At 38.0% G+C, this 12,701-nt stretch overlaps 1 protein-coding gene across 1 annotated transcript; it reads right to left on the bottom strand.

The window, feature by feature from the left end:
- Positions 1-4,458: 4,458 nt before the first annotated feature.
- LOC133864041 (protein GRAVITROPIC IN THE LIGHT 1) lies at positions 4,459-10,551 on the bottom strand. Its single transcript, XM_062300234.1, has 3 exons — positions 10,388-10,551; positions 9,945-10,001; positions 4,459-6,207 (listed from the first exon to the last, which is right to left on the bottom strand). Exon 3 carries the CDS (start codon positions 6,139-6,141, stop codon positions 4,873-4,875), a length of 1,269 nt encoding a protein of 422 aa, XP_062156218.1. The 5' UTR covers positions 6,142-6,207; positions 9,945-10,001; positions 10,388-10,551; the 3' UTR covers positions 4,459-4,872.
- Between the last annotated feature and the right edge of the window lie 2,150 nt (positions 10,552-12,701).

Raw genomic sequence — 12,701 nt, 5'->3', positions numbered from 1 at the left:
TGGGCTTTTGGCCTCGGCCCAAGAGGATAGGGAGTGGGTCGGGTGGCCAAATGGTTGAGTACTGGACAGTTCATATAAATATATAAGAACTGAATTCAAAAGGGAAGAGGTAGGATTGTAATTACCAGAGAAGATAATATCTGAAGCAATGATCATTGGTTGATATTTGGAGGAACCTACTGCAGACGTGAAGATCTTCAGTTGCTTATCCTTATCTCGAGCCGACGGGATGTGACCAAATCTGCCAGCTTGCATCGTGACATCACCCGATTCATGCATCTCAGAAGATGTGGGCGCCTGATAATGTGGAAACTGAGGATTCACTTGAGTGCTTGGCATTGAAGGGGGCGACGACACATGGCTAACCATATCTGTTTGGCTAACTCGTGGGACGATTAGCAAAGGAGTCGACTCACCACCATGGTTGAAACTGGAGTTGTCCGCAGAACGAAAGTGAGTGGATCCCTCTGACCACAAACCAGAATTCGAAACCACTCGAGTTCCAGGAGAAGAAGTTCGTGAATCAGAAGATGGAATGGCTTGGAGTGGAATACTATACTGAAACTGCGTGAACACCTGTGAAGGAGCCGGACAATTGAGTTTCTTGTGGCCTAAAAGACCACAAAAATTACAGTAGGCTCCAAGTCTTTCGTAACGAAAGCTTATCCACAAGGGCTCTTTGCCTTGACGAGGGAGATTGAAACCCGGGGGTAAAGGCCTGGCCGTATTGAGCTCAACTTTAACATGTAAAAAAGAACGACAAAGAAGGCCTGGTGTTTCTGAATTTTCTACTTCCAAAAGAGACCCGATAGCTTTACCTATCCTAATCGCATTCCTCACGGTCATGTTTTGGCGAGGAAGCCCATGCACCTGAATCCAAAATGCACAATTCGTTAACTCCACCTCAGCTATTGCAAGCTCGGGAGACCATTGTTGAAGAAGAAGAAGAGAACCTCTTATATTCCATGGACCACGATGGAGTATACGGTCAACATGGTCTGGATTAGAGACTCCTAGAAGAAACTTATTCGGAGCTAGAAATTCTACTGTCAAAGGTGATGCAAAACTCCATGCAGCAACCAGTGTTGCTCGAACGGTCTGGGTATTTAAGGGCTTCAGAGAAAGAAGTTTTCCAATTAGCGCAAAAGTTGTTTGGTTGGGAGGAGACTCGTCAATTGAATCAAGAACAGGAAAGTCGAACCCAAGAGCTTCGGTTTCATCTATTAAAGCATGGAGATTTTCCTGCGAAGTCATGGCTAAAGGATAAAAGGAAGAAAGAGATGTAGGAGGAAGGGTGTGTGATTGAGGAAGACAAACAGTGAAGAACAAATCCTAGGTTTTCTATCCTGGAGGAAAGAGGGGAGAGCTCAAACATGAGCTAGATGATCTTCAGGGCCAATACTTCTCCAAGTATTTAATCCTCGAGTAATGAATTTTTTTTTTTATTTTTTTTTTTTGGACCTTAGTCGTCACTGCAGATCAATTAATATTATCGTCATATAGTGTGTTATGAAAATATCGATTTGTGGGACAAAAAAAAAAAAAAAAAAAAATAGGATTGTTATAATCAAATCAAGGTTTGGAAAATCTACTTCTCCAAGTACTTGATCCCCGAGTAATGATTTTTTTTTTTTTTTTTTTTGGACCTTAGTCGTCGCTGCAGATCAATTAGGCCAAACTATTAAGAATATATTTGGTACACAAAATGATTGTTCCATTAGGAGAAAATAAATAGCCTATTTTTTTTTTTTTTTTTGAAGAAAAGTGTAATTGCATTAATCCAAAGATACATCAAATATCTGCTAAGACACTACTATGGATAAAAGGCGGGCACTCCTCTACCCATACCATGTCTAGCAGTTGAGAAATTGCACACTTGGCCAAAACATGAGCCGCTTTATTGGCATCCCTCCTAACATGCCTAAAATTAACAGAATTGAAATGCAAGAAAAAAGTTTTAATATCATCTAAAAGTTGTCCACAAACCCGGTTGGCAGAAACCTTCCTGCTTAGGGCTGTAACCACCTCCAAAGAGTCCCCTTCAAGAATGATAAAACTTCCTCCCATGTCTCTACCGAACTGGATAGCATACCAGGCGGCCATGGCTTCTGCAGTTTGGGGGTTAGTAAGATAGGGGAGATATTTCGCTTTTGCTGCCACCACATTGCCTGCATCATCCCGGATTACTATTCCCATCCCCATTTTTAGAGTCTCCTTATTAATAGCCGCATCCCAATTTATTTTCCATTTTCCTTCCGTATGCTTGCTCCAAGACATAACCGGCACGTGTAAGATGAGAACCTGACTCAGGGAGATGACTCTGTGCAAAGCAATCCAATGAATTCTTCACAGCAACAATGACCTTACAAGGGAGAGTGAGCCCCCTTCCAAAAACATAGTCATTTCGTCTTAGCCACACCAACCTGGCCGTTGCGAGTACTTCCATCATATCACCAGGATCCAATTGTTCAAAGAAATACAAGAGGAGTCCCCTACCATCAGTACATTCACAAGACAATTTCTGGAAACGCCGATTACTTTCCAATAAGAGGTTGTAATAACCGTGTATGGGGTGGTGGTAGCCAAGCATCACCCCATATTTTAATACTAGCATCGTTACCCACTCTCCACCCCACCCCATTTTCCACAAGTGGTTTCGCCCCAAGAATGTTGCGCCATCCAAAGAAATGGCAACTCCCCAAGCGTGCCTCAAGAAAAGACCCGTGCGGATAATACTTTTCCTTTAAAATTCGGGCTAAGAGAGAATCGGGTGAGGAAATGAGCCTCCAACCTTGCTTTGCAAGCAATGCCTTGTTGAAAATTTCCAAATCCCGAAAACCCATACCGCCACTTTGTTTGGAAGTCCCCAACCTTTCCCAGCTCATCCAAGCAATACGCCCCATATTGGACTTGTGTCCCCACCAGAAATGACTCATCAAAGAATTAATGGATTTACACAAAGCCTTTGGCAGCTGGAACACACTGATACTGTAAGTTGGAATAACCTGTACCACCGCTTTGATGAGAACTTATTTCCCCGCCTGCGAAAGGAACTTTTCTTTCCATCCATCCAACTTCTTCTTCAACCTATCACAAATTGCAGCAAAGGTCCTAGTCTTGGATCGCCCCACCAAATCTGGAAGACCAAGATATTTTTCAAAACCCACTGAAACATAAGACACCCCAAGAGCTACTGAAGGAAGTTCTAAAAGCTACCAGGGTATTTTTACTAAAGAATATGGATGGTTTCATGAGTTACAACCAAACTGGTGTACAACCAAACTGAGTCAAAACAGACTCAGACCATCACAGACAGCTGCTACAAAGAAATCTAGCTAACAGAATGATACAACTGCGTTGACATAAAACTTTGCTTGAACTGGGAGTAGGTCACACATTCTAAGCTAAAAAGCAATTACCAAGTTGATCTAACAAACAGAGCAAACTGCCAAAGGAACAACAAAAAAACAAAACAAAGAAGACAAATACAGAAAGCACCCAACACAGAGTTGCCGCCGGGAGATCTGCCGTCACCGAAGACTGCGCTTGCAGGGCACACACCTTCTTCGGAAACTCCCTGCAACAAGGTGTTCATCATAGTCCATCGGGCGCCATCGGACACAACAAGAAAAACAGAGCGTGGCCATCACGCGCGGCCCAAGGTGACAAACACCCTAGTTCGTGCTAGCCACGCGCCAAGCATGGAAGACCACCACGACCGTTGCAAGCGGTTACCAAACTAGAGGACGACAACAAACAAAGCTGAGGGACGCGTGTCTAGCAGAAGACGGTGGAAATGCACAGATCTAGCTTCGAAAATAGATGGTGAAGACTAAAGTTCGGCCAAGCATAACATTGATGACACGAACGGAGCAACCGCTCCCCCTTTGGGACATCTCGATAGAGCCTTCTTGCCAGAAAACCACAAAACTTCATAGCCCTAGAATGACTAGGAGAAAATCAATTACCATCAGATCTATCCCAAGGGAAATTTAAACTCCACAGCCCTAATGGTTGGGAGACTTCTAACCTCCATTGAATCAACCCAGGGAGGAGCAAAAGCCTCTATAGCTTTAAAAGGGCTAAGAGAAAAATCAAAACCGGGAGGGAGGCATAGAGCCTCCCCTCCCCCGCCGGGGCAAACACAGCCAATATTCAAACTCTCTCTCTCTCTAGAAGACTCCTAACTTGTTGTCTTGTTTTAGAAATAGCCTTATTAAGAATGAAAGAAGTTGGAATAAAATAGCCTAAGTTTTAAAATATACATATACTAACATTTGAAATGGTCATTCCCTTGTGGACCATGGAAATGGCTATTCTATGACTATTTCATTTCACTTTTTTCCATTTTTAATATAAGTTTTTTTTTTCTTAATAAAAAAAATTCCGCATACTAAACATATCTTAAGTTTTGCAGAAACTGTATGCTATACATAACAACTAAAGACAGTGTAAAACTGCTTTCTAAACAATAAATAAGCTATATATATATGCAATACAACTGTGATCTACATCAATACAATTTCTTTTCAAATGTCGAATGGGGTGTAAATATGCCAAAAAAACAATCAGGGGCTAACCGGGCTCATATAGCAGATATGGTAGAATGAGTTTGGCTTGCCTCCGACGATAAAATATCTGGAGTTCTCTTCCAATCATCCCATATTCACTGTTTATTAAGACACGCACCCCCCCCCCCCCCCCCCCCCCCAATCCGACACCCGTGCACGCACAGAGACATTCGACAGGAAACTAAAGAGATTTTTCATCCTACCAAGCAGTTACTACAATTACATAAGATACAGAAACACAATATATTATAGGAAAAGCAAAGAACCATATCAAACACACCACATACATAGACATGCTGAATCATTCAGCAACCTTCATGCCGGAGAGATAAACTCGACTTTGAATCACACTGCCCCCAGAAGAAAAACCCGGCATAACCATTAGTCCAACTTTGGGCTTTTGATCACTTTCATCCATTATCAAATTCTTCACCACACTATCCATATAAACCTCTGAGAATTCAGTCCCTCTCTTAACCTGAAAGACCTTCACATTGGGTTCGAATGAATAAGCCAGCCTATGCAAAAGCCAGATTGACTTGGCCAGTTTTAGAAAAGCCTGGTAAAAAGGGGTCCTTGGATGCCCACCGCCCATTATATGATTTCGTTGATCTAAATTTCCAAAGAACGAAGCTTCCATCTTTGGGTGAACCACCACTAGGTACTTGCTCCTGCAAAATTTCCCAAAAATTGAATCTGGATTTTGGCCTAGCATGTCCAATGGATCCATCTCCCTTAGAGCAAGAAATTGGTGGAAGAAGCTCTCTTTAGAGACCATAAGATCGTCTGATTTGATGGAGAAGTTTGCCTGCTGAAACCCACTGAACATTCTTTGGCATATATGGGACTCAAATGCATATTTTTTATGAGCTCTTTTTGCATAAACGACATTAGGTTCAATCGAGTTTGCTGCAGCATCAAGATCCCAACCAGCTGCTTTCATCATGTTGATCAATGGCTTAGAAAAATCATGAATGGCTTTGAAAGAAGCTTCTACAGCAGATGTAAATAGATCAGGTGTTAGATCTACAGGGAAAAATCCATTTTCATCTGTGGAACTTTCTGATTCTTTTGTTGACAAGCCCCTAAGCTTAAGATTCTTTTCCAGTTTTGCCCGCCTCTGGTTCGCCTCCTCAATCTGCTGGTGCAACTGATAAACCTCAGAATCTTTATTCTGAATTTCAGACTGAAATTTCTTCACCATAACTTCGTAGGTCTTCAGCAGGCTCTGTTGTTCTTGGATCTCTGCAGCTAAGCGAGAGTCCTGTGGAGAAACACATACTGGTTTGGGGTTTTTCTCCCTGTAAAAGTGCTTGAGTTCAGATAGGTTCTTCAGCTCAGCAATTACAAGTTTATCAGCAGCTTGGATTTTATCAGGGTCATAGGGAGTATGAGCAGCTTGAAGCTGGATGTAAGCTGACTTCAGGGAGGAGATGTTTGTAAAAAGCTTGGATATCAGAGCTTCCACAGCTTCAGGATTCTGATTCATGGCCTCTTCCATGGGTTGTGGGTGGACCTTCTGGCTGTTGCTCTCACGGAGTTGGGAATCTTTTGCTCCAGTTGGTAGCATATCTATTTCCAATGAAGGGAATTGTTGAATACGCTTCCTTCAGCGAAAACACTAATGTTAAAAACCCTGCAAATTTCCACAGAAGTGTTATTGGCATCTGCTGAAAATCAACGGGGTTATAAAACAAAAGCAAAGAAATTCTTTGGAAATATGATAGGACTGCTTCCAGATAATAGCAATCAGCTCATAGACATTTACATAGAACAATGCTTTACTTTAAATATGGCTCAAGAAAGATTCTTGAAGCCTGGTTCATGTAGAAAGACTTAAATGTAAACATAGTTCACAAAAATGTTATGGTCGCACAACTTTGATCCTAGTGTACCAAGTGCTTCTTCTTCTTCTTTTAAGTGACAAGAATGTCCAAAGTAGTTTCCAATAGTCCTCGCGTTCGAGTCCCTAACAACATCCCATGTTTGTAAATTGATACCAAATTAAAGGACCAGTCTTAACAAAAAACAGCTTTCAATAGTGTTAAATCACCGTTCATCTCAAAAGCTTAAGTTGATAGGAATGAGTAAATTTAATCAATACTATAACAATCCCCTTCACATGTGAGCTCAAATTTCCTTTTAATAGATGACCCAACACATGGAGTATTTAACTAAAATAAGGGATGAATTGACGAAGACAAGGTTCGAATTCAAGACCTTTTGCTGTGATACCATGTTAAATCACCGCTTATCTCAAAAGCTTACGATGATAGGAATGGGTAAATTTAATCAATACTTTAACGAGTATAAATCTCTCTACAAAGCCCAAAGTAGGAAGACGGTATAAACAGACTTCAGGATTAAATTTACATGTTCTTAGAGTATGCCCTGTTAGTGCTCAACTTGCAGGTTGGGAGCATCCCTACAATATCTGCTCACATAAAACCATGAGTGAATATCCAACGTGCTCCCACTTAATTATTCCAATATTTTACAGAAATAGCCAGAACTAGGAATGCTGGGAGTTTACCTTGATCGAGCAAAGTCATTCTAGATTACCCATTGTCCAAGCACCACCATTCACAAATTATACAATTTCACTGTTCTAAGTTGCTAAGCAAGTGTAGGACTACATTTAAAATACACAGCATCATAGACATATTAACTACCAGATACCTTGGCACTCCAAACACTGAAGCATATTTAAAATTGCTGCTTTATATGTGTACACAAAACTGACTACACCTAATCAACTTGATCAAAGAAAGGGAGCATGAGTAGTAATTTCAATCAGAAAAAAGGATCACAGACATGCCACATAAATACTTGATTTTTCATTTTGATAAAAGTAAATTGATCTTATTAGAAAGTGCAACGGGGTGCAAACCTAGTGCGCTGGTATTTCCAAAAATGCAGCTCTACTCTAGAACACTGGTCACTTGAAGGTTTGAAGCATTTCACATGTTAAACTTGTTCTACTTATAAATAAATAAATTAAAAAAAAAAAAAAAAAAAGGTTGAACTTGTTCTACAGAAGTATAGTGACAATGTAGGATGCTGATTTCAACATTAACAGAAGTTCCCAAAGCCCAGAACAACCAGCCAAGGATTTGAAAATTCCAGGCCAAATCTAAAGGCCATACGGATCTCAAATTTATTTCCTCTCATCATCACCTAAATTTCTTCCAACGAACACTTTGAAACGAATCTTCCTAGTCATAAATCTCAAATAAAAGGAAGACTGGAATAGAAATTCTTAAGAGGTTCCCGAAAATCAGAGCTATAAGGAAAATAAGGGGAAATTCAGCAAGCTCAATTCTAACATACCCAATGGAGAATTCTATAAAGTTTTTCTTTACTTATATAAAAAAAATACCCAATGGAGAAAAAGAATCGTCTACATAAACTTAAAACATATAATTTTAATTGAAAATCTTTGCATTTGACACAAAAACCAGTGAGACTCTAGATGCAAGTCCGAGATTCCTGTTCAAAACCTTATTTATAAGAGCCCTAAGTGAGGTTCAATACCATGAAACTCATTACTCTTCTTTAACACCAAATGCTTTGGCCCATGTTCATCCATATGGTCTTACCAAAACAGTCGAACAGTTCGGTATCTATCAATACCCTGCTTAGAGGAAATGCTTGAGCTACAATTCCAAATCTGAAATACAAGAAGATAACCCTCACTTGATGCCACAAGACAGTGTCCCAGCTACAAAGGTAGGAGACACCTCTACTGCAACCGTCTGTTTTTATTAAGTTTTTTGGTAAGTGATCGAAAATTCATTAAAAACGCTTAAGTATTAATCATCACGGTCTCTCCGCCTCTCTTTTTTTCATGACACTACAAAACCTTATTTTAAGTGTATCTTAGAGGCAGTATTTGGATATCATGAATCAACCAAGATAAACAATTTCTTTACGTTCCCATTACTTTCTGTGCAACGAATATATCAAAAGATGTTTAACTGCCAAAACTAAGGTACCCAAAGCTCTTTAATTTGACACATGTTAGTGAGTTTGGAAAAGATACAGAAAGAAAGGAATTACAATCTAATTTAAACAGAATCTAAGAAGTCAGTCAAAAGTCTCCCTTTTATTGTTTCTGTCCCACCACATTGATTTGAATTCAAAAACCAACCATCTCTAATAATGAAATCTACTTGCCACAATTTGAGATAAAAATTTCGCCTCCTTCAAGCAGTTCCATTCTTGTAAACCACCATGAAACTAAACAATATCCAATTCTTCAAAACCTTGGAAGCAACTTTAAATGAACATCTGAATGGCCTAGGATAACTAAAGCTGAAAGAGAATGGCTCTACCTGTCATTACTGAGTATGCCCCCCTCCCCCCATCCACACAACCCACCCAAAAGAAGGAATAAAGAAATCAAGCAATGGACCCTTTTCCCCACTACAAAAAATAAAAAAATAAAAAAATAAAAAATCTTCTGATGATTTACATGTAGCCAGAAAATCCTTTTATAGCTGCTTCAGGTACATGGTCTCCTCAATTCGTCACTTAAATCCCAAATCACAAATAGCAAGTTCATAATGGAAGGGCTAGTCAGTGAGAGCCTTTCATATGCTATAATATACCAATTAACTTAAAATAAGATGGACGCTTTTGAAACCACATGTTAAATCACTTAACACGTATCTGGATGCCCTGAACACTGCTCAGAGTAGGGTTTGTAATAAACTACTATATATACTGACCACATCTGAAAAAGATGCCAACAATGTAGCTAAAACACAATGAAGGGTATCAATCAGAAGTACATGGAGAGGAGATTTGTTTTTGTGTCATTAAAAGCAATCTTGGCCAGATCCATGCTAGAATTCACATACACTATGAACTTGGCACCACTTCAGATACTCTACCATATTTCCATTGCATATAGTAAACCATTGACAATTAAGTGGCAAGAAGGGAAAACTGATAAAACTGTTGGCTTCAATCCCTAAATATTAATGGGACATGTTAGACATATTCATCCCCTAACCATCTCCATACAACCAAGTTTCAAATCCACCATTGGATTTGTGGAATCCAATGTGGGTCCCACAAATCCAATGGTGGATTTAAAAATGAGATGAGTAGGAGATGGATAGGGAATGGATTTGCATCATTTCTCTTAAAATATAACCACAAACCTTTTTTAGATACAAATGAACACCAACGGAAGGTAAAAGATAAAATCTTAAAAAGGAAATCACAAGTAACAGCTTATGTTATGTAAACACCCAATTTGCCAATAATTCTAGATTATGCATCACTTTTGCACAAGTTATAAAAGAAAAACCAATAAACTGCCAAATTGTATGTTAAAAAATAAAAGAATGGGCATGAGCTGCCTACCTGTAAAGACCACAAATCAGGCACAGGATTTCTCCAGCGAGCATAATACCCTTTAACCTAAAATTTAGCCAAAAATAAATAAATAAATAAAATATATAACTTCATCGCTCGCATAATATACATGCATTTTCTTGTATAGAATTTCATCATCGTCAATTTCAAATACTCAATCGATTAATTGACCCCGTAGCACTCAGAACAGAAACAGATTGAAAGAATAAAAGTACAACGATAAACCCTCGTTTGTTTTCCGAGAAAATGCAAGAAAAGGAAAAGAGAAAGTCCAAGGCTAGAAATTTACATCGAAAGGATCCTCATTCACGAAGACTTCACATATCAACGGAGCCCAAATCAATAATTTAGGCAAAAAAAAAACACTAACTTCCAGAATATTTTCCCGATTCTTCTCAGGAAACAAACAGGTATATAAAGTGGAGAGTTACCTTAGTCGGAGATCTCCCTGAAGGCGTAAGACATAAGCAACCGTGAATAGCCGAAGCTCGCTCAAGGTTTATCCTATCCCCGATAAATGTAAACCCTAAATCAAAAAAGGGACACTGTCTGCCTGTCTGGGACTCTGGTGATGTTTTCTACTTTTTTTTAAAAAAAAAAAAAAATCTTTTTAGAATAAGTCATAAAAGAAAAGAAAAGAAAAAAAAAAGGTTTCTGAATAAACTATTCATTCACATGTAAATTCAGGAAGAATAAGAATACTGTCAGCTTTCTTCTTTGTGCTCTTTGGATCCGATCTATACATTTTTTTCAGGCTCTTTTTTCATTTTTCTTATTTTTTAAAAATTATTATTGAATCTGACATATTTATATAGGCTCCACGTACACATGAACCTCATATATTTAAATTATTTAATGGTGATTTATAAAAGTTGAATAATGAATGAAAGATCATGCGAAAAAAATGAATTATTTCTCTAAGGTATCAGCCGCATCAAAGAATGTGTCGAGTCACTCATTGATCCACAAAATGATACAATTGAGTCTCAACTCATGGAATTATGGGACTAGGTCTCATCCTATGAAGTTTGGATTAGAATCCTATTTTAAGTCAAATTGGGGTAAGAGTCTCAATCTGTGTTCAATTATAACTCATTAAAAAACTCGGTCAACAATTATACTCCTAGTTGTACTGGGATAGGACTCCCGGTCTAAATCGAACTCCTAACACTACTAGTCCAAGTTGAAATAGAAACCTTAATCCAAGTTACCTCCACCTCCTATCCTATAAATAGGCCATTATACCAAGTATAAGCCTTATACTGAATTATTATTCATTTGTCATACTTTTTTTATCATATACTTATCGAGGCAACTCTCTTTATTTTAGTTGTTTTGCAGTGATCGTATAAACGTAAAGAACACTAAAAAACTTGCCGTTTACACTGTACCAAACACGGTTGGAATCGTCCTTGGAATTAAAATACTCATTTTTTTATGAGTTTAAAATTTACACTCTGGGGCTTCATTCAAATATTTCATTCTCTCTCTCTCTCTCTCTTCTTCTTCTTCTTTTTTTTTTTTTTTTGTCTTTCTATTTAATACTTAACAAAAATGATAAATGAGATTGTTCTTAGAAAACACAAATTAATATGAATATATATATATATATATATATATATATATATATATATATATATATATATATATATATATATATCTGTTGTTCTCAAATCTAAATGCATGCCAATAGGCAATAGGGGAGACCAGATTAATTTTGGAAGAAGAAAAGAATTATGCATTACCATATCCATAATTACTCATAATCACCATGTATTTTCATGACCATGGGCCACGGCAATACCATCATATCATAATTGTTGATCATTACTTACAATTTGGAGTATGATTCAAGAGTATTTGAGAACCCCACTTTAAAATTGGAAAAAAAAAAATAGCCTACATGCCATAGAAATCCCATGCTTTTTGTAATAACCCAAAAACAATAAAGGGCTTTTTAGTAATTTTATTTTAAAAAAATTGTGACACATGGTGGGGGTGACTCACCCCACCTCACCAAGACGCTTATGAAGTGATTGATATTATTACGGTGAATTGTAGTGATTTGTTGAAGGACTTTGAAGTAATAAGCTTTAATGTCTTATAATTTTATCAGGTAAATATAGAATTTTTGGATGATTATATTGATGATTTTTCTTGTATACTCTCAGTGTACTAGTGGGCGCTTTACATTTTTTTAATGAGATTGACTTCTTACTTATCGAAAAAAAAAATATTAAAAATTATAAATGCTCTAGTTAACCTGTGAAAATTTTTATTGACAAATATTTATATAAATGTTATTTAAAGAAATATATGCTCTATACCCGTTGTGGGATCGGGGTGTTACACTTTTACTGTGAATTCTTGGCAATCTATCTATTCATATAAATTTACTAAAAAATTTGATCGTCTAATTACCATTTTTTGTTAGATACAGAAACAGATTACAACTACAAATAAAAAAATACAAATACAGTAGGGCCTAGGCAACCCAAAATTTAAACTAATAATGTAAGTATGCGGGGGCAATGCTTCCGAAGATGCGGACCCATTGACTCGAGGCACGGATGCCACAAAGTCGGGGTCACCAATAAAGGTGATTTGACAAGTATAATGAGCCACAAGGACCCAAACACCAAAACAGGGGTAAACAGGAGAATAGGATACCAACAAAAAATACCCTGAAAAGCAAACAAATAAACCCAAAAACAGCAGCAGCAAGTCAGGCGGTGGCAAGGTGGG

The sequence above is a fragment of the Alnus glutinosa genome, chromosome 3, assembly GCF_958979055.1.
Source record: "Alnus glutinosa chromosome 3, dhAlnGlut1.1, whole genome shotgun sequence".
Taxonomy (NCBI): Eukaryota; Viridiplantae; Streptophyta; class Magnoliopsida; order Fagales; family Betulaceae; genus Alnus; species Alnus glutinosa.
The sequence above is the reverse complement of the archived record's forward strand: the minus strand, read 5'-3'. Positions and strand labels throughout refer to the sequence as shown.